The following is a 22,144-nucleotide window of genomic DNA, read 5'->3' as shown; positions in this document are numbered from 1 at the left end:
GCCAGTAGGGTGAGGTTCGGTATCTGATCTGCCTAGTTCAGACCGGGAGATGGTGGGAAGCATCTCCAACGAAGAGGCAAGAAGAGGGACTTCCCCTACTTGGCATGGCACACTTGACATTTTCCAAACATTTCTTTATCTGGATTTATTATTTCTTTATCTTCCTTACCAAGGAAGTGGGAAACATGCCTAGTGTATGGGTTCCTATCGCAGACTACTTCCTACCGCTTGGTGATTGGCTTGCTATTTTTAGTTCGGAGAGCTGAGTGAGATTAAAGATGCATTTGGACTGGTTATTTGTTGTTCTTCTGCGTTGCTGTGTAACGTGCAACGCTGCTCATCCAGTACTTCAAACTAACTCTCCTCATTACGTCATGACATTATTCACTTATTGTTTACAATATTTTGTTATTTTGAGAGGAAATGCTCAACTCCTCTTTTTGGCTGGAGATGTTTGCGAAACCATGCAATCATTTTGCCAGGTGGGATGAGACAACCATTGCAAATGGGGAGAAGAGGGGGCCAACAGGTCAGTGGTGAAGGAGGATACGGTCCGGTTGAGAGTGACAGCTCCTTCAAAGAAACCCCTTCACCACCGCCAAATACATCTCGATAAGCATATCAGCCCGCAAACCACTCATAATGTCACTCTTAGATGTCTTCTTATGTTGTCTTGAAACCCAATTCTCTGGTCAAGTCAACACACTGCAGTTCTGGGTAAGTCTTCGTTTTGTCAACATGCTCTCTCAGGACTTTTTATCCCCTAGCAGCAGAGTCTGGCTTTCTATTTCTGGTTTCTGGACCCTACCTGGTAATGTTTAGGGTCAACCATTACAATGATTCAGTTGATGAGAACAGCTAAATGATCACCGTTGGACATTTCAGTCTGTAGACTCTGTGGAGCTGCTAGAGGTTTTTCCGTCAGGCTGTCTGTGAACTTGTCTGTCAGGGAAGGATGTCTGCTGGGATTCTCGGTGCTTTGGTCACAGCTAGCCAAGGGGACGAGGGAATGCTTTGACTGCTTGTGTTAAAACAACACATACGGGCTCTGTAAGGTGAGACCAACAAAGGCCTTGGTAAATCATCCACCATTCATTGTCTTCAATATTCCACAACTGATTAGGAGTGTAGCTTGTAGTCCAGCGATGACAGGCGGATAGTGGTGCAGCTAACAGATGTCTGGAACTTTATCTAGGTTGTCATAAAAAATACAAAATACCACATAGATGTAAAAAGGAAGTAAGCAGTAAGAAAATATGATTGTGTATAGGAAAGAGAGAGAGAGAGAGAGAGAGAGAGAGAGAGAGAGAGAGAGAGAGAGAGAGAGAGAGAGAGAGAGAGAGAGAGAGAGAGAGAGAGAGAGAGAGAGAGAGAGAGAGAGTGGAGGAAGAGGGACACAGAGAGAGAGAGAGTGAAGGAAGAGGGACAGAGAGAGAGAGAGTGGAGAAAGAGGGACACAGAGAGAGAGAGAGAAGGAAGAGGGACAGAGAGAGAGAGAGTGGAGGAAGAGGGAGAGAGAGAGAGAGAGAGAGAGAGAGAGAGAGAGAGAGAGAGAGAGAGAGAGAGAGAGAGAGAGAGAGAGAGAGAGAGAGAGAGAGAGAGAGAGAGAGAGTGGAGGAAGAGGGACAGAGAGAGAGAGAGAGAGAGAGAGAGAGAGAGAGAGAGAGAGAGAGAGAGAGAGAGAGAGAGAGAGAGAGAGAGAGAGAGAGAGAGAGAGAGAGAGAGAGAGAGAGAGAGAGAGTGGAGGAAGAGGGACACAGAGAGATAGAGAGTGGAGGAAGAGGGACAGAGAGAGAAAGAGAGAGTAGAGGAAGAGGGACACAGAGAGAGAGAGTGAAGGAAGAGGGACAGAGAGAGAGAGAGTGGAGGAAGAGGGAGAGAGAGAGAGAGAGAGAGAGAGAGAGAGAGAGAGAGAGAGAGAGAGAGAGAGAGAGAGAGAGAGAGAGAGAGAGAGAGAGAGAGAGAGAGAGAGAGAGTGGAGGAAGAGGGACAGAGAGAGAGAGAGAGAGAGAGAGAGAGAGAGAGAGAGAGAGAGAGAGAGAGAGTGGAGGAAGAGGGACACACAGAGAGAGTGGAGGAAGAGGGACACAGAGAGAGAGAGAGAGAGAGAGAGAGTGGAGGAAGAGGGACACAGAGAGAGAGTGGAGGAAGAGGGGCACACAGAGAGAGAGAGTGGAGGAAGAGGGACACACAGAGAGAGAGAGTGGAGGAAGAGGGACACAGAGAGAGAGAGAGTGGAGGAAGAGGGACAGAGAGAGAGAGAGAGTGGAGGAAGAGGGACACAGAGAGGGAGAGTGGAGGAAGAGGGACACAGAGAGAGAGAGAGAGAGAGTGGAGGAAGAGGGACACAGAGAGAGAGAGAGAGAGTGGAGGAAGAGGGACACAGAGAGAGAGAGAGTGAAGGAAGAGGGACAGAGAGAGAGAGTGGAGGAAGAGGGATACAGAGAGAGAGAGAGTGGAGGAAGAGGGACAGAGAGAGAGAGAGAGAGTGGAGGAAGAGGGACACAGAGAGAGAGAGAGAGAGAGAGAGAGAGTGGAGGAAGAGGGACACAGAGAGAGAGAGAGTGGAGGAAGAGGGACACACAGAGAGAGAGAGTGGAGGAAGAGGGACACAGAGAGAGAGAGAGTGGAGGAAGATGGACACACAGAGAGAGAGAGAGTGGAGGAAGAGGGTGTAAGAAACTCCAGCAGGGGTGTAGGGGGAGTGTCTGTACGTGTTCTTCAGAGGGACGGTGGTGAGTACCACCCTGACGCAGACCCCCACATAACTACGGAACCACTGCACGGTAGGGCTGCATTCTGGACATTGTGTGTGTGTGTGTGTGCGTGTGTGTGTCTGTGCGTGTGTTTCTCAATGGTTCTATGCATATATGTGTTTGTGCCCGACCAAACTTCAACGTGTGTATAGTGTGAGGTTTGAGTGCTCTACTGGGCAAACAGTCTGTCTGGATGTGTTTACGCAACGGTAGAGCATCATATAAGTTCTAGATGGAAAAAGTTCCATTGGGTTTTACCTCGTGTGTTGCACTCTTTCTACCTCATCATATTTGGTAGTGTGTTCTGTTACATCCTGTATTTATTTTTATTTTTTTACTTTTACACTCCTTGAAGAGTGCAAGTTGAAGCAATTCTCACTTGTAATGTGGACTTGCAGTTGAATTATCTGATTTGAAGCGTGTCTGATTTGAAGCAATGTCGACCAAAGTGCATGCACCATAGACACTAGATACAGTGGTGATAGGGAGATCATGTTATGTGTTCGGGTTCCTCATTGTCTTACACGAAAACAAGAAATACTCCCTCTAGAAACCCCCAATTGTGATTTATGATTTTTTTTGCTTCCAGATCGACTTGAGGTGATTCCTTGTCCGCTACTCAATATTTCTACTATACATCATTTGTTTGTCTCTGTAACAGAACAATAATGCTCAGAGATGGCTGAATTGTTGAATCTTTGTTAATGTAACGTAAAGTGGTCAGTGGCGGACATTGGAAGCCCACCCCCCGCTATATTAAAGTGTTTTAATTTCATGTTTTTAATGTCAACTGTACAGTACAGTGAAATGCCTTTCTTGCAAGCTTACGCTATGATAACCTTGATAAAAGTGCATTTTCGTCATAGCTCCAAATTGCTCCTATTTTCAGAACTTGTCGGATTCTTGTGGGATCTGATCGCAATGATATTTCAAATATGTTGCTCAATGATTTCATTCTCAGCTGGAATATCTTCGGTTATGAAGTGGTTGTTTGACGTTACTCAGTGACGAGCTAATGTAGGTGCTATACGGCAACCCGGAGAGTCAAATATACAGTACTTTAGAGCAAGTTTAATTTATCTGATTAGTTTGAACTAATTGTTACCCCCAGTATTTCAGCTGCACTTTATCAGGAAGTACCTATTTGGGTGTCACACTTTGCACTCTTTCTTCCAGCTGTTGCTTTCTCATCTTCATTTCTGAATAACCATCAAGACTGCTTCCACCGTCCTGTATGTCAGTCGAGGTGCCCTATGCAGCTTGGATAGGAGCAAGCTGCGTGACTGATAGGGGTACGGACTGGAATTCCATGGAGAATTGCTGGACAATTACTTTTAATTGGGATAAGAGCATTCCATTTGAATTAACTCTCCCTTTCCCATTAAATTCCAATTGAAGCAAACGAGCATAAACAAGCCGATTAGCGCCAAAACCTTTTTCTTCTTCTCCTTTCTTCAGTTTAACCAATTTCTTACTCAAATCATGGGACTTCTTAAGCGGGGTACGTGGTCAACGTTTGTCAATAAAACAAACGGCAAAATAAAAAATGTGAGTCAATGTATTATAGTGCATATTTAATCAATCTTTTAGCTTGACACAACTATGTTTATGATCGCTGTCAAAGGTGATCAGTCTGCAATTTTTACGACGCACAATTCTTTTTCTTTTTCTTTCAGTGTGAAATTCAAACAGAGAAAACGTGGTAGGATTTAGAGCCCTGTCGCGAACTACATCTCTCAGGAGACGTCTGTTTGAAGAACATAGCTTCATAATAATGTGAATAAATACATTGTGGAAGAGGAAGGCTCGTAAATAAAAGGATAGCATGTGGTTTCAGCGACAGTTCATCATCATCATCATCATCATCATCATCATACAAGGACCTCTCCTAATGTTCCATTATATAAGTACACTACTTTATTAAATTACTTTACTGTGAGTCTGTACATTACACCAATATTACTTGACACTAGTACACTACTTTATTAAATTACTTTACTGTGAGTCTGTACATTACACCAATATTACTTGACACTAGTACACTACTTTATTAAATTACTTTACTGTGAGTCTGTACATTACACCAATATTACTTGACACTAGTACACTACTTTATTAAATTACTTTACTGTGAGTCTGTACATTACACCAATATTACTTGACACTAGTACACTACTTTATTAAATTACTTTATTGTGAGTCTGTACATTACACCAATATTACTTGACACTAGTACACTACTTTATTAAATTACTTTATTGTGAGTCTGTACATTACACCAATATTACTTGACACTAGTACACTACTTCATTAAATTACTTTACTGTGAGTCTGTACATTACACCAATATTACTTGACACTAGTACACTACTTTATTAAATTACTTTATTGTGAGTCTGTACATTACACCAATATTACTTGACACTAGTACACTACTTTATTAAATTACTTTACTGTGAGTCTGTACATTACAGCAATATTACTTCACACTAGTACACTACTTTATTAAATTACTTTATTGTGAGGCTGTACATTACACCAATATTACTTGACACTAGTACACTACTTTTTCAGTCTATTGCTAGACTTATATTCTGTCTAACGTATATGGATTAAATGAAATGTAAATGATAATGCTCAGTAATGGACATTAAAATGACCCAGAATGAAGGGTAGTTACAGTAAAATGTAACATTTAAATTTAAACAAACAGGAAACACATTAGAATGGACAGGAGACATTCTCCTGTTGGATACTTTGCATATAACTGTGGTAAATATCTACTGTGACCACGCTGAAAAGTAGTTGAACATAAAAATACATTTAAAAAGTAGTTAAACATACAAATACATTTAAAAAGTAGTTAAACATACAAATACATTTAAAAAGTAGTTAAACATACAAATACATTTAAAAAGTAGTTAAACATACAAATATATTTAAAAAGTAGTTAAACATACAGATAAAAAAGGGGTTAAAAATCCAAAGTAGTAAGACATTTTATATTCTGTAAAAAAAAAAATTCTTAGTTTGATTTAACCAGTCATTTGAAGTTCATAAAACATGATATCTTGATTATACTCATACTGTCAAAAGAAAAATGAGGACCAAGTACTGTACAAGAAGAATATGTGGGTGATACATGTTTTCTTCTAGAAAATATGTGTTATCAGGGTATCAAGTAACAATTTTTACAATCAAAATCAGAGGAAGTGGGTTGTTTTTTGTATGCATATCCCCCTACCAACTTGTTCCACCCTGCCTGAACACACCGACTGCACATTGACTTCATCTGTCAAACCATGTACCTCTTCTATCTCTGTTTTTCTTCGTTTCAAATCTTGTTGCTACCTGTATATTTTCCCCCCCTTTTCATCTAATGTATGTGCTGAAGTTCATCTTTCGTATTTTATCTCCAAATGTATAGAGACCCAAGAAATCAGATGTGATTGTAGCTTCGGGCAGTTACAACAATGTCAAGAAAGAAAATAAACAAACGTGTTCTAGCAGAATCCCCTCAGGCCTTCTTTGGCAGGGATTTTCAGATTTCACATTCCCCCCAGTGTTTCACACTTTTAACCCCATAGTGACGTATTACCAGTCAGTCTCAGTGACTTCCCCCATTTGTCTCCATCTTTCCCTGTGCTAACTAACCACTCAGGATATTCCAGAGAAGCCGAAAACAAAAAGACCACAAACCATTAGAGGGAATAAAATACACAAGTCATTCACAATGGTAAATAACACAAGTGATGTTGTGTTTGTGTTGCAGTCTGGTACCGGTTGTGTCCCCACTGGCGTTTGTCATAAAAGGCGGTGGAGACAGTCAAAGCGTCCCACCTGGCTCTCTCTCTCTCTCTCTCTCTCTCTCTCTCTCTCTCTCTCCCTCTCTCTCTCTCTCTCTCTCTCTCTCTCTCTATGCTACCCCTCACCCCCTGATGGCCACCTCATCACACCGTGCCAAAAGTCCACCGTCTCTGCTAACAACCACAGCACATCCCTAACCACCAGCCATCGCCATGGAGATGACACAGTCAATGGTGATGGACAGAGAGAGCGAAGGAGGAGAGAAAGAGAAAGGGGAGGAGTCATCGCAGGAGAACGGCAGAATCATGCTGGCTGACGGAAGGGTGGCAGAGAAGGGGGACCCCAAAGTGAACTCTGGTGGGGGGTCAGGAGGGGTGTCCAACGGGTACCCCACGTCCACAGCGCAGAGCCCAAAGGAGGGAGCGGGGGGTGTACCCGCAGGGGCCCCCAGGACTCTAGTGGTCCAGCAGACCAGTCTGGACCGGCCCCGGGAGACCTGGAGCAAGAAGATGGACTTTCTGTTGTCTGTGATTGGCTACGCCGTGGACCTGGGAAATGTGTGGCGCTTCCCCTACATCTGCTATCAAAACGGTGGAGGTGAGACCTGTTCATTTGAGCACGCTGTTGCAAAAAGCTAAAATAAGCATTTCTTATTGGACAATTCTAGGTACTCCCTCCTTCTTTCAGGCTGTTTTCTTCCGTTTGGTGCCTAATGAACACGACCCAGGTTGAGGTGAAAAGTAACACTGGAAAGGAAAGAATCTGTAGCTGGGGAAAGGGAGGTTGAGGAAATTGACAGATAAAACTAAACCATCTACAGTATACTGGTGACAATAAACATTAATGCAGATTGAATATAGTTTTTCACCCAACGTCTTTCCACACTTAATCATATAGCTAGATAAAGAGCCATAAAACAAGATGGATAAATCGGACACGGCGTCTGGAAAACACAGACCATTCAAACCAACCAAAACGTGGATCAAATTAACATTTACATCTTGGAAAGAAATAGCACTGGGTAAATATATGCACGTTAAACCTTATGTCTTCTGTAATGAAAACAACAATAAATAAATGTTCCTCTAATGTTCCCAGATGTTTACAAGGGAACTCTGTTGTCCTCCCTGCTTTTCTACAACTCTCCCCCTCACATCAAATACGGGCCTCCGATTCCATTTTATTGAATTTGCAATAATAAAATCTTTGCAATATCCTGTTTCTCTGTTACGAGGGAAAGAGGAAGAGAGATGGAGACAGGGGGACACTTGATAGAAGCAACACTATTAATTGTTTTTCTTTGTCTTTCTATTTCTCTTTTTTTCTCTCTCTCTCTCTCTCTGACTCTCTCTCTGACTCTCTCCTGCTCTGACTCTCTCTATTTTTCTCTCTCTATCTCTCTCTCCCGCTCTCTCTCTCTCTCTCTCTCTCTGACTCTCTCTCTCTCTCTTTCATTGCTTAATAACCTGTCTCTTAGTCCCAGCTACTCAATCAACAGTTATCTTTGCTTTCATGTCAACCACACAGATGTACATTCCTAATCAAATACAGAAAGAGACAGGGCTTGTCTGGACTGGAGCCTATCTCCCTGGTACTCTCCAGGGTTCTGCATGTCTTTTTTCTCTCTCTGACATTTCCAATTCCTCCCCTCACTCCCCTTGGCCTTTAGGGTCAGGTACAGGTCAGTGTTGAATGTTCCAGTTGTTGTTGTCAGTTGTTAGATGAGGTGTGTAGGAATCCGGCAAAGAGTGCAGCTATGAAACATGTGGAGTTTATATTTTTGACTCATGAATGAAAGGATTTTTACTCAATATACGCCAACCCCCTCTTTTTTTCTCTCGCTCTCTCCCTCTCTCCCCCTACCCCTTTATCTACCCCCCTCTGTCTATCTCCCCATCCCTCTCTCTCCCCACACTCCCCTTCTCCCCTCTGTCTTTTACCTGCTGTCCCAGGTGCTTTCCTGCTGCCCTACATGTTGATGGCGATATTCGGCGGCGTGCCTCTGTTCTACATGGAGCTGGCACTGGGGCAGTTCCACCGCAGCGGCTGCATCTCCATCTGGAAACACATCTGCCCCATCTTCAAGGGTATGTAGAGAGCAGGGGAGGGGAGGGGGTGGATTTGACAAATTTAGTTAACACAATGACGCTTGGCAAAACTATTTTTATAAGTGTTATGGAGAAGAGAGGAGTCGGGGGAGAAGAGGAGTCGGGGGAGAAGAGGAGTCGGGGGAGAAGAGGAGTCGGGGGAGAAGAGGAGTCGGGAGGGGAAAGGAGTCAGGGGAGAAGAGGAGTCGGGGGAGAAGAGGAGTCGGGGGAGGAGAGGAGTCGGGGGAGGAGAGGAGTCGGGAGGGGAAAGGAGTCAGGGGAGAAGAGGAGTCGGGGGAGGAGAGGAGTCGGGGGAGAAGAGGAGTCGGGGGAGAAGAGGAGTCGGGGGAGGAGAGGAGTCGGGGGAGGAGAGGAGTCGGGGGAGGAGAGGAGTCGGGGGAGAAGAGGAGTCGGGGGAGAAGAGGAGTCGGGGGAGAAGAGGAGTCGGGAGGGGAAAGGAGTCGGGGGAGAAGAGGAGTCGGGGGAGAAGAGGAGTCGGGGGAGAAGAGGAGTCGGGGGAGGAGAGGAGTCGGGATAGGAAAGGAGTCGGGGGAGAAGAGGAGTCAGGGGAGAAGAGGAGTCGGGGGAGAAGAGGAGTCGGGGGAGAAGAGGAGTCGGGGGAGGAGAGGAGTCGGGAGGGGAAAGGAGTCGGGAGGGGAGAGGAGAGGAGTCGGGGGAGGAGAGGAGTCGGGGGAGAAGAGGAGTCGGGGGAGAAGAGGAGTCGGGAGGGGAAAGGAGTCGGGAGGGGAAAGGAGTCGGGGGAGGAGAGGAGTCGGGGGAGGAGAGGAGTCGGGGGAGGAGAGGAGTCGGGGAGAAGAGGAGTCGGGAGGGGAAAGGAGTCGGGATGGGAAAGGAGTCGGGGGAGAAGAGGAGTCGGGGGAGAAGAGGAGTCGGGAGGGGAAAGGAGTCGGGGGAGAAGAGGAGTCGGGAGGGGAAAGGAGTCGGGGGAGGAGAGGAGTCGGGGGAGGAGAGGAGTCGGGGGAGGAGAGGCGTCGGGGGAGGAGAGGCGTCGGGGGAGGAGAGGCGTCGGGAGGGGAAAGGAGTCGGGGGAGGAGAGGCGTCGGGGGAGGAGAGGCGTCGGGAGGGGGGAGGAGTCGGGAGGGGAGAGAAGTCTAGAGAGAAGAGAAGTCTAGAGAGAGGAGTGGGGGAGGAGAGGAGTGGAGTGGGGGAGGAGAGGAGTGGAGTCGGGGGAGGAGAGGAGTCAAGAGAGAAGTCGGGGAGGAGAGGAGACAAGAGAGAAGTCGGGGGAGGAGAGAAGTCGGGGGAGGAGAGGAGTCAAGAGAGAAGTCGGGGGAGGAGAGAAGTCGGGGAGGAGAGGAGTCAAGAGAGAAGTCGGGGGAGGAGAGGAGTCGGGAGAGGAATGGAGTGGCATATCCAGAGAGACAGATAATATGAACTCTCCAACCCCTTCAGCACGTTCCTCATGAAAGTCTCTGCATCCCCTTGTTGTGATGATGTCCAGCTCTCTGTTATGGAAATTGTCACATTTCCCACAGAAATGCCAGCATGCTTAGAAACGTGATGTTATGTAAATCTCCGTTGTTTCCAAATGTCATCTTCGTTTTGAGTTGAACTTGAGTTAGCTTGAAAATAGACAGAGCGAGTGAGCACCGACCAACGCCACAACACAGAACACACCTTCATCTCAATCTTTCTTCTCATCTGGTCGGAGTCTGGTCATAGTGGTAGTGTAATCCGTCCAATGCCCGGGTCCACCACTTGCCTCATCGCTCTCTCTACCCCACTCTCTGCCTCCTCTCTCATTCATACCTGTGTTTATCCTAACGTAAAAACAAACTCTCCATCACAAACTCTCTCCTCTCCATCACAAACTCTCTCCTCTCCATCACAAACTCTCTCCTCTCCATCACAAACTCTCTCCTCTCCATCACAAACTCTCCTCTCCATCACAAACTCTCTCCTCTCCATCACAAACTCTCTCCTCTCCATCACCAACTCTCTCCTCTCCATCACAAACTCTCTCCTCTCCATCACAAACTCTCCTCTCCATCACAAACTCTCTCCTCTCCATCACCAACTCTCTCCTCTCCATCACAAACTTTCTCCTCTCATCACAAACTCTCATCTCTCCATCACAAACTCTCCTCTCTCCATCACAAACTCTCTCCTCTCCATCACAAACTCTCCTCTCTCCATCACAAACTCTCCTCTCTCCATCACAAACTCTCTTCTCTCTCGTTCCACCAGTTATTATCTTCACCATCTATAGATGATTATAGGACATTATAAAGGGGCTGTACAGGTTCATGACAGTCTGACGATGCATTATAATAACTGCATTGTAATGCATTATACCTATACAGTCGTTAAGTCAAGTGTTATTTTTCTTTCTGCTATCGGCTTCGCCATCTGCATCATAGTGCTGTACAGCATCATGTCAAACTTTCCTCCCTCTCTCCCTCCCTCTCTCTCGCTCTGTCTCTCCATCCCTCCCTCCCTCGCGCTCTCCCTCCCTCCCTCGCACCCTCCCTCCTGCTCTCTCTCCCCCCTCCCTCTCTCCCTCCCTCCCTCCCTTGCCCCCTCCCTCTCTCTCTCTCTCTCCCTCCCTCCCTCCCTCTCCCCCCCCCTCTCTCTCTCTCTCCCTCCCTTCCTTCCTCTCTATCCCTCCCTCCCTCCCCCCCTCCCTCCCTCTCTCTCTCCCTCCCTCCCTTCCTCTCTCTCCCTCCCTTCCTTCCTCTCCCTCCCTTCCTTCCTCTCCCTCCCTTCCTTCCTTCCTCTCCCTCCCTCCCTCCCTCCCTCCCTCGTTCTCTCTCTCTCTCTCTCTCTCTCTCTCTCTCTAGGTGTGGGCTTCGCCATCTGCATCATAGCGCTGTACATTGCGTTCTACTACAACACCATCATGGCGTGGGCCCTGTACTACCTGCTGGCGTCGTTCCGGCCCACCCTGCCCTGGACCACGTGCTCCAACCCCTGGAACACGGTCAACTGTCTCCGCTACCTGTCCACCGACAGCAACGTCACCTGGACCAACACGTCCACCTCGCCCGCCGAGGAGTTCTATACGTAAGTCAAGACCATGTAAGTGCAAGGCAGGACGGAGGGACGAGCACAGAGATCCCAGCGACAGCGGAGGAGAGAGGGGTAGCCGGCATGATGGGCTCGATAGAGAAGAGGGAGTAGAGACAGGGCAGAGTGACTGGATGGGTGGATGAAAGGCAGGTATGGAAGATGGATAAGTGGAGGGAGATAGGATGTGGCGGATTGACTGGAGGTACAAAGAGAGGGATTGATGGAGGAGGCAGTGGGTAAAACATTGAGGAGGGATGTTTCCTATAGGGTATACAGCCGGTAGATAGGCTACACTTTAAAACAATTCTAGTTGTTTAAACTAATTAGTATTAACTGGTTCCACCACTTTTCAGTTAAAGTGTTACCTGAACTTGAAAGGTTAAGTTGACCCAAACTTAGCTCCAACTTGAGAAAACTTAGGCGAAAATTCGGTCAACATAAAATGATGACCCGCCAAACCGCGCTTCTTAACACCCGCCCGCTTAACCCGGAAACCAGCTGCACCAAAGTGCCGGAAGAAACACCGTTCAAGTGACGACTGAGGTCAGCCTGCAGGCCCCCGGCCCGCCACAAGGAGTTGCTAGAGCGCGACGAGCGCCAACCCGGACGACGCTGGGCCAATTGAGCGCCGCCCTATGGGACTCCTGACTTAATCACTACTTTTAACAGAGCTGATACGATACAGGTGAAATCAGTCATTGACACAGACATGGTGGCCTAGCAGGAAGACTGGAGGCTGGTGGGAGGAGCTATAGGAGGACGGGCTCATTGTAAAGGCTGGAATGGAACAGAGTCAAATGTGGTTTCCATATGTTTCATGTGTTTGATACCGTTCCACTCCAGCCATTACAGTGAGCCCGTCCTCCTATAGCTTCTGTCCAACATGTAAGTTGAAAAAATGGTATGTCAAAACCACTGTGTGTGTAACTTGTTCCACAGCCTTTTTGAGAGAGACCGAGACAGAGAGTTCTTTCAGCCAAGTTAACTTATATTATTCTTCAGTTTTATTTTGTTAATTGAACGTTTTTTTAAACTAGGCACGTCAGTTGTATCAGCATCACGTATCTACAATATGGTTATTCAATTTCTAGCTTTGTCCTTTTCATTTTATCTATCTCTTGCCTACTCCCTTCACGTTCTTCCTTTATGACCCTGGAAATCACATACAAACGTGCACAGTGCGTTTATTTAGCGTACCGAAGCTAAATAAACGTTCAAAATACCATTCAAATGATGCTCATATCGTACGTATCTGCTACAAGCAACCTGGCAACCTCAGATGTACGACTGCTTTTCCTATTCTCTCTTGATCACGCCTTTTCCATGTCAATGGCTCCTTTCTCTGTTTTTCTGTCTCATCCCCCTCTTCTCAACCTTCTTTTTCCCGCTCATCTCTCTCTTCTCGCTGATTCCTCTCTTCCTGACAATCCCTCTCCTCATCCCTCTCTCCTGATCCCTCTGTAACCTCTCATCCCTCCCCTCTCCTCATCCCTCTCTCCTGATCCCTCTGTAACCTCTCATCCCTCTCCTCTCCTCACCCCCCTCTCTCCTCATCCATTTTGCTCATCCCTCTCCTCATCCATTTTGCTCATCCCTCTCTGTTCCGTATAGGCGTCAGGTACTGCAGGTGCACATGTCTCCAGGTCTGCACCAGCTTGGCAGTGTGAGTTGGCAGCTGGCTCTCTGCCTCCTGTTCATCTTCACCATCGTCTACTTCAGCATCTGGAAGGGAGTCAAGACCTCTGGCAAGGTGAGCAGAGAGAAACAGTAGATGATAGTAGGTAAATACTGTGAAATCTGTTTCTCACTGATGTCTTTTATTCATACTTGCCCATCTCTCTCTCTCTCTTTCCCTCTCTCTCTCTCTCTCTCTCTCTCTCTTTCCCTCTCCCCTCTCTCTCTCTGTCTCTCTGTCTCTCTCTCCCCCACCTCTCTCTCTCTCTCTCTCTGTCCCTCTCTCTCTCTCTCTCTCTCTCTCTCCCTCCCCCACCCTTCTCTCTCAGGTTGTGTGGGTGACAGCCACCTTCCCCTACCTTGTCTTGCTGGTGCTGCTCGTTCGTGGGGCCACTCTGCCCGGGGCCTGGAGGGGCGTGGTCTTCTACCTCAAACCTGATTGGGGGAAACTGCTCAGCACCACAGTGAGTTAGCCAACTATTGGTGTAGGTTTCCAGCCAATCTTGTGTCATCATACAACATGCTGACACCGAATCTTACTGCCTGATGTCTTCCTAATCCCTAGTTTGTATCTCACCCTCTGTCTCTCTCCCCCTCTCTCCTTCTCTTCTCTCCCCCTCTCTCCTTCTCTATCTCCTGCATCCCCCCTCTCTCTCCCCTTCTCTCTCTCTCCCTCTCTTCTCTCCCCCTCTCTCTCTTTCTCCCTCCCTCTCTCCCTCTCCCTCTCCCCCTATCTCTCACTCTCTTCTCTCTCTCCCCCTTTCTCCCCTCTCTCCCCCCTCCCTCTCCCCCTATCTCTCACTCTCTTCTCTCTCTCCCCCTTTCTCCCCTCTCTCCCCCCTCCCTCTCCCCCCTTTCTCCCTCCCTCTCCCTCTCTCTGCATCTCTTCTCTCCACCCTCTCTGTCCTTCTCTCCCCCTCCTTTTCTCTCTCCAACTCTCCCTCGCTCTCTCGCTCCCTCTCTCCCCTCTCTCTCTCTCCCCACCTCTCTCTCTCTATTCCCCTCTCTCTCCCCCTCGCTCTCTCTCTACCCCCATCTCCTTCTCTCTCTCCCCTCTTCTCCTCCCCCCTCTCTCTCTCCCTCTCGCTCCCCCTCTCTCCCTCTCTCTACCCCCCTCTCTCCTTCACTCTGTCCCTCTCTCTCTCTCTCTTTCCCTCTCTCCCCCTCTCCCTCTCTTCCCCCCTCTCTCTCTCTCCCTCTCTCACCCCCTCTGTCCCCCTACCCCTCTCTCTCTCCTTCTCTCTCCCTCTCGCTACCCCCCTCCCCCTCTCCCTCTTTCTCTCCCCCTCTCTCTCTCTCTTTCTCTCCCTCTCTGCCCCTTTCTCTTTCCCTCTCCCTCTCTCTCTCCCCCTTTCTCCTTCTCTTTCTCCCCCCTCTCTCTCCCCCTCTCTCTCTTTCTCTCTCCCCCTCCCTTTCTCTCTCCCACTCTCTAATCTCTCTCTCTCCCCTCTTTCTCCCCCCTCTCTCCTTCTCTATCTCCCTCTCTCTCTCCCCCTTTCTCCTTCTCTTTCTCCCCCCCTCTCTCTCCCCCCATGTCTCTCCCTCTCTCTTTCTCTCCCCCATGTCTCTCCCTCTCTCTTTCTCTCTCCCTCTCCCCCCCTCTCTCTCTTTCTCTCTCCCTCTCCCCCCCCCCCTCTCTCTCTCCCTCCCCCCTCCCCCCTCTCTCTCTGTACAGGTATGGATTGATGCAGCAGCTCAGATCTTCTTCTCTCTGGGGCCAGGTTTTGGGGTACTCCTGGCCTTTGCCAGCTACAACCCCTTTCACAACAACTGCTACAAGTCAGACTCCATTTCTCTTGATACAGTACAATCTGTTTATGAACCTGCCATGTGAAATGTATTTATTTAGCGGTGACTTGTTGTAATCCTCTCTCTTCTCCTATCACCCTCTTTCTCCCTCTCTCTCTACCTCCCTCTTTTTCTCTCCCCCCTCTCACCATCCCGTTATCCCCCTGTCTCTCTCTCTGTCCCTCTCAGGGATGCGTTGGTGACCAGCTCGGTGAACTGCCTGACCAGTTTCCTCTCTGGGTTTGTCATCTTTACCGTGCTCGGCTACATGGCTGAGATGCGCAAAATAGGCGTGGAGACCGTAGCCAAGGATGCTGGTAAATACATTTTTTACATCAGGGTCCATATTCATAAGAGTCTCAGAGTAGGAGTGCTGATCTAGGATCAGGTCTCCTCTCCCTTCGCTTGTAATTGTATTCAATATGATCTTAAAGGCCCAGTGCAGTCAAAAACGAGATTTTGCTGTGTTTAATATATAGTTCCACACTATGAGGTTGGAATAATACTGTGAAATAGTGAAAAGGATGATAATGCCCTTTTAGTGTAGGAGCTGTTTGAAAAGACCTCCTGAAATGTCAGCCTGTTCTGCTGGGATGGAGGTTCGGCCTTCCATGGTGACATCACCAGGCGCTAAATTTGTATTGACCAATAAGAAAGAGCACCAAACCTCTCTACCAATAACAGCTAGTTTTCAGTTTCCCCCCCACTCAGACCACTCCCAGACAGTCCTTGCTAAATTCTTGCTTGAGAAATTGCTCTTTGCTAGAAAGTAGGAGTGGGTGACCTGATCCTAGATCAGCACTCCTACTCTGAGATGCTTTGGGAATACAGGCCCAGATAGTTGAGAGGTTATCTGAGGTCAGACATCTGGCAAGTGAGTACAGACCAGACCGTGGAGAGTCTTAAGGTAAGAAAGAGAGTTCAAAGAAAGAGCATAACAAATCCTCTGCTACGGTTCTAGTTACGCTCGCCTACATCAAGACAGGACTAAGTGCTCACTATTCCTTTTTGATCAAGGCCCAACACCATATATAAAATCCTCAGGGACCCGTATGGAAATAATTACGATGCCTTCAGTGGTTTCAAACATGAAAGAGAACAGTTAAGATGGCACATTTCCACCGTGTGTGTGTTCCCTTTCCTAACGTGTTGATTGTCTCTCTTCTGCCAGGTCCCAGTCTACTGTTCATCATCTATGCTGAAGCCATCGCCAACATGCCCGCTGCCACCTTCTTCGCCATTATCTTCTTCCTCATGATCATCATGCTGGGGCTGGACAGCACGGTCAGTGGCACACACACACGCACACACACACACACACACACACACACACACACACACACACACACACACACACACACACACACACACACACACACACACACACACACACACACACACACACACACACACACAGTATTCACTGAATTATTAGACTGGTTTTCATCAGTTCTTCTTTCTTACATAAATGTACTTCTATTATGTGTACTAATTTATTGGTTGTGTTGAGTGTGTATTCAGACAGGCTCTGAGTGTGTGTGTGTGTGTGTGTGTGTGTGTGTGTGTGTGGGGGGGGGGGGGGGGGTGTACTGTCAACAGAACTTATTGTTATGTAGAAGGGACAGTTTGTGTCTTTCTGTCTGGGATTGCCTGTTTATAGAGATTTTCTATAGCTGCGCTGTGATTTTTTTCTCTCTCTCTCGTACGCATCTCTCTCTCACTCATCACTCTCATCTGTCTCTCCTTTTCTCTCTCTCCTCTGAGTTACTCCTCTACTGGCTCCTTCTCTCTCCCTCTCAATTCAAATTTCAATTTAATGTCTCTCCCTTCTTGTCTTCCTGTGTAGTTTGCCGGTCTGGAGGGGGTGATCACAGCCATGCTGGATGAGTTCCCCCAGTTGTTGTCTAGGAGGAGGGAGTGGTTTGTCCTGGGCCTGGTGTGTGTCTGCTACCTGGGAGCGCTCTCCACCCTCACCTACGTGAGTCTCCTCTCCACTCTACCTAGCCTCGGTCCAACTCCCACCTAGCCTCGGTCCAACTCCCACCCAGCCTCGGTCCCACTCCCACCCAGCCTCGGTCCCACTCCCACGCAGCCTCGGTCCAACTCCCACCTATCCTCGGTCCAACTCCCACGCAGCCTCAGTCCCACTCCCACCCAGCCTCGGTCCCACTCCCACTCAGCCTCGGTCCCACTCACACTCAGCCTCGGTCCAACTCCCACGCAGCCTCGGTCCCACTCCCACTCAGCCTCGGTCCCACTCCCACTCAGCCTCGGTCCCACTCCCACGCAGCCTCGGTTCCACTCCCACGCAGCCTCGGTCCCACTCCCACGCAGCCTCGGTCCCACTCCCACGCAGCCTCGGTCCTACTCCCACGCAGCCTCGGCCCCACTCCCACGCAGCCTCGGGCCCCACTCCCACGCAGCCTCGGTCCCACTCCCACTCAGGAAACAAGTCGAAAATAAGCTCCAGTGGAACATCAGCAGTATATACTGTATACATGTCTCTATAGCTTTAGTCTCTATGGCTTGTTTCCCAACACCCATGTGTTTCTCTGGAAATCTGTTTTAGGGAGGTGCGTTTGTGGTGAAACTGTTTGAGGAGTACGCCACAGGACCTGCTGTCATCACTGTGGTCTTCCTAGAAGTCATCGCTGTTTCCTGGTTCTACGGTAAAAGGCTGACAAGGCTCACATAGTCTGACATTCTTTGGATTCAGCTTTTTTTGTTTGTTGTTGATGTAATGGCTGTGTGTTTGTGATTGGTTTGTAACCTGTCTGCACTAGACATTTCTAATTTGGGACAATGAAGACACTGGATGGATTGATACATCGATTGATTGATTGAGTGATTTCTATTCCATATTGAGACTAAAGTCCATGTGTTTCATTGTGTGTCTGTTTCCATTTTCAGGCACCAGTCGTTTCTGTGCTGATGTCAATATGATGCTGGGCTTCTCCCCTGGACTATTCTGGAGGGTGTGCTGGGTAGCCATCTGCCCCATATTCCTACTGGTGAGCCCCCCCCCCCCCCCCCCCCACACACACACCGGCACTATATTCCTGTTCAAAACACAACCACCTCTGTCTCATCTCTCCTCAGTTCATCATTGTCAGTTTCCTGGCGTTCCCCCCGGAGGTCAAGTTGTTTGACTACGTCTACCCACCCTGGACCACTGTTCTGGGCTACTGCATCGGAGTGTCCTCCTTCATCTGTGTACCAGCCTACATGGTGTACCACCTGCTCACTGCCAAAGGGACCTTTAAACAGGTAAGAGCCTCCAGGGGGCTTGGGGAGGGCCTCTCCCCCTCCAGTCCCCCTTCCGTCCCCCTGCCATCACCAGGTTACTAACATAGGACACAATCAAAGGGAGAGATGCAGAGAGTAGGAATACAAGCTACGACGGGTTCCAGACCTTACGGTTCAGACACTCGCGCGTGCAAGCACAAAACACACACAAACACACACATGCTAACATAGACAAGCGACAGACACCGCGGCACCTGCACACTGTCACGTTGCCAAGCCAGAAAACAGCTCCTTGTTTGAGAAGACAAACCGACATCAAACAGCCTTGTACACACAGCGCCTCCCTCCCTCCTCTCCCTGCCTTTGATGAACCTGTCATCCAATAAGCCCAGTGTTTGCCCCAGTGCCTCACCGCACAATGGGACTGACAGACAGTGTCAGCAGAGGGGTGTGTGTGTTACGTGTGGTGTTCTGGTCGTACATCTGTGTTAGTGTGTGTGTGTTACGTGTGGTGTTCTGGTCGTACATCTGTGTTAGTGTGTGTGTGTGTGTTACGTGTGTGAATGTTGTATGCCTAACCTGCCGCTGCGGCCAGTGAGTGTAGACAGACGGATCAGAGCGAGGTCAGGATGACATAAAGTCTGTGTGACAATAACAACGATCTGTCGGGTTACGCCACAGTTTTACCAGGCACCACTTCTTACGCTCAGACTACCAGAAATCTGTCACTTTCAATGGAAGCAGACGTGGGAAAGTCCTTATGAGTGGAGCGACTGTGCAATAACCAATCCGAGGAAAGGAGGGTCTCGCTAGATAGCTTTGACACTGTGCTGGATAGGCTAACAGCCAACGTGCCCATTTGCATGTTGTTTGGAAGATTCCACACGAAAACTTCTAGTATAACCGGACTGTTACAAGGTGAACCCAACACTCAATGACAGTGGCTTGGATGAAATAACTCTGGTGTCCCCTCCTACCCCTCTCTTTTCTGTCCCACCCTTCCTCCCTTCCTTATCCCTCAGCGTCTCCTGAATGGCATCACCCCTGTACCCAGTGGGCCTCACAGTGACATTATCATCACCCACGCTGTCTGACCCAGTGGTCTGACCAGGCCGGGTGGACTACACCACCCTCTGCTGGACATAGAGCACAACTGCAGGACGGGGAGGTTTCACGCCTCCCCCACTTCTCCTCCAGAACCCCCACAGCAGACTTCAGAAGCACAGAGGCACCCTGTTTATCCCACTGAACCCAGGGCTGAGGTGGGGGCGCTGGGACACACTGTCTGCAGCATCTCACACCCCTCCGTCGTCTCCCTCCTGGCTCATTCTGTTAGCAGCTAATGTCGTCACTGGTTTCATACTGGGCCACGCTGGTCAGAGCATTTCAACCACCAGACAGAGGGTTTTAGATGCCACAGCACAATGGCATGTGTACTGTTATTGAAGCGTAATGTTGCCTTTAAAGTCTATACCTGTCCATTATAATTGGAATCCATCCACACAGTATGAGGCATAAACATACACACTTCCTTGTCTCTGCTCTGTCAGGTCCACTAAACAATGTTTATATCACAAGCAAACATCTCATCTCACGGCTTCGTTTGACGTTATATCCTTGTTTCATGAGTTCTGCATTCAGATATTTAGCTGGACATTGATTGCAAAATGCAGGTATCTTTTCAAGTTTCTCTATGAAACCAAATGTTCCATGGATATTTCTACAGCTTTTTCCAGATGTGAGCTGTTGTCATGCTTTAGGATGACTTGGTGGGAGCTTGTCAGTGTTTCTGAATGAGATGGCTGAACCTATAAAGGGCCTTGAAGAGTGTCAGAGCGTCTGCACACTGTGAAGCGCTGTATGTTGCTGTTGTATGACGCACTGCAGTACTGATTCTGCTCTGTAAGCATATCCAAGTTGTTGGGGAACATAGAGACAAGTTCAGAAGAGAAAACAGGGCAGTATGGAAGGCTCTGGTGTGTGTGTGTGTGTGTGTGTGTGGGTGTGCGTGCGTGCGTGCGTGCGTGCGTGCGTGCGTGCGTGCGTGCGTGCGTGCGTGCGTGCGTGCGTGCGTGCGTGCGTGCGTTAGACAGAAATGGAAGGAACGTGGGGAGAAGCTACCCTGTGCAGATCAGAAGGAGTGGGTTATATTATCGCAATATAAGATGTATATTTATTTGAAATAATTATTATTGCTGTCAAATCTATACTTTCATGTATTTGTTTATCTCATTTACTATAAACTGACATGCTGATTTAGTTTGATTTAGTTTCTTAATATGTAAAACACCATTTCCGTGCTAACTGCCTACATTGGGAATCCAGTATTGAACACAACTACGTTCATCTCCATCGCTCAGTCTTCAAGGATGTGTCTAAAAACAGGTATCTGTCTTTACTTTCGACCAAATAATCTGTTGTGTGTTGGAATGGGAGTAATAGTATGACATGTACGTGTGTATTAAGTGAGTCTTGGTATTGGTGTGTGTCTCTTTGTTCTGTGAATACTTGTCTACTCTCTTGAACGGGTTATGTTTGTGTGTGCATCAGACCAGGGTGCAAATACTATAGGGAATCTTTCAAATACTTTGTGTTTTCTTTTGCCTGCCTCGTGCCAGATAGGTGGGTTTGTTTTAGCCTGCCTCGTGCCAGATAGGCGGGGTTTGTTTTAGCCTGCCTCGTGCCTGATGGACGGGGTTTGTTTTAGCCTGCCTCGTGCCAGATGGGCGGGGTTTGCAGGATTGCGACTGTTCTATTGGTTCCATTGAACCAGGCAAGCTCAATCAAATCTGAAGTATTTGAAACGATTTCAAATAGTATTTCAACTGGGGATTGGTGTATGTGTGTGTAAGCGTGCATACCTTGCAAGCGTGCATACATGAGTGTGTGTGTATACACGTGTGTGTGTCAGCGTGCATGTGTGTGTACGTTATGAACTGAAGTAGCAGTGTCAGACTCTGTCAACTTTGTCAGTGTGTGTATGCCAGTGTGTGTAACCTGTGTGTGCATGCCAGTGTGTGTAACCTGTGTGTGCATGCCAGTGTGTGTAACCTGTGCTTCAGCTTGCATCTGTGAAGTGACCTTCTCTTGTCTTGTTCTTCTCCAAAATATCCAATGAAGATGATAAAACCACTCCCTCGTACCTCTCGAGCCTATATAATGTATGATCTATGTATGTCTGTAAAAGATTGTATTGAGAAATAAACCTGTATAGAAGAAAGATATACATATATATGAATTAATAGATAAATAAAGTTAAGATGTAAATGAGTAGCTATGCCTCTTGCATTTTTTCCCCACAATGCTTTTGTAACACTGTTTTGTATGTTTTGTAACATTGTAACACTTGAATTGGGTTCATTTCTGAGATTCTTTTATGAATGAGGTAGTTTAGTGCTGAGGGCACAGTTAGACAGTCCATTTTCCGCTATACATATTCCAACACTAAGGACATTAACTAGGGCCAGGTGCTTGAAGCACCTGCAAGGCTTGATAAGTGATTGCTCAAAGGTGTGGGTGATTGGCGGGTAATTAGTTATTGGGAGGTGGGTCAAAGATTTTTTCTTATATTGACAAGATAGACAGCAACACAATTAGACCCAACCAAATCATGAGAAAACAAAAAGATAATCACTTGACACATTGGAAGGAATTTACAAAAAACCAGAGCAAACTAGAATGCTATTTGGCCCTAAACAGAGAGTATACACCAGCAGAACACCTGACCACTGTGACTAACCCAAACTTATTAAGGAA

General features: G+C 47.7%; 1 protein-coding gene across 1 annotated transcript; it reads left to right on the top strand.

The window, feature by feature from the left end:
- Nucleotides 1–2,627: 2,627 nt before the first annotated feature.
- On the top strand, nt 2,628–21,649 carry LOC120018345 (sodium-dependent serotonin transporter-like). Its single transcript, XM_038961488.1, has 14 exons — nt 2,628–2,786; nt 6,529–7,160; nt 8,516–8,650; nt 11,452–11,674; nt 13,292–13,430; nt 13,684–13,818; nt 15,030–15,133; nt 15,332–15,459; nt 16,314–16,426; nt 16,989–17,120; nt 17,712–17,811; nt 18,053–18,153; nt 18,242–18,409; nt 19,411–21,649. Exons 2-14 carry the CDS (start codon nt 6,776–6,778, stop codon nt 19,480–19,482), a joined length of 1,935 nt encoding a protein of 644 aa, XP_038817416.1. The 5' UTR covers nt 2,628–2,786; nt 6,529–6,775; the 3' UTR covers nt 19,483–21,649.
- Nucleotides 21,650–22,144: the final 495 nt, after the last annotated feature.

Source organism: Salvelinus namaycush, chromosome 23 (genome assembly GCF_016432855.1).
Source record: "Salvelinus namaycush isolate Seneca chromosome 23, SaNama_1.0, whole genome shotgun sequence".
NCBI lineage: Eukaryota > Metazoa > Chordata > Actinopteri > Salmoniformes > Salmonidae > Salvelinus > Salvelinus namaycush.
The sequence above is the reverse complement of the archived record's forward strand: the minus strand, read 5'-3'. Positions and strand labels throughout refer to the sequence as shown.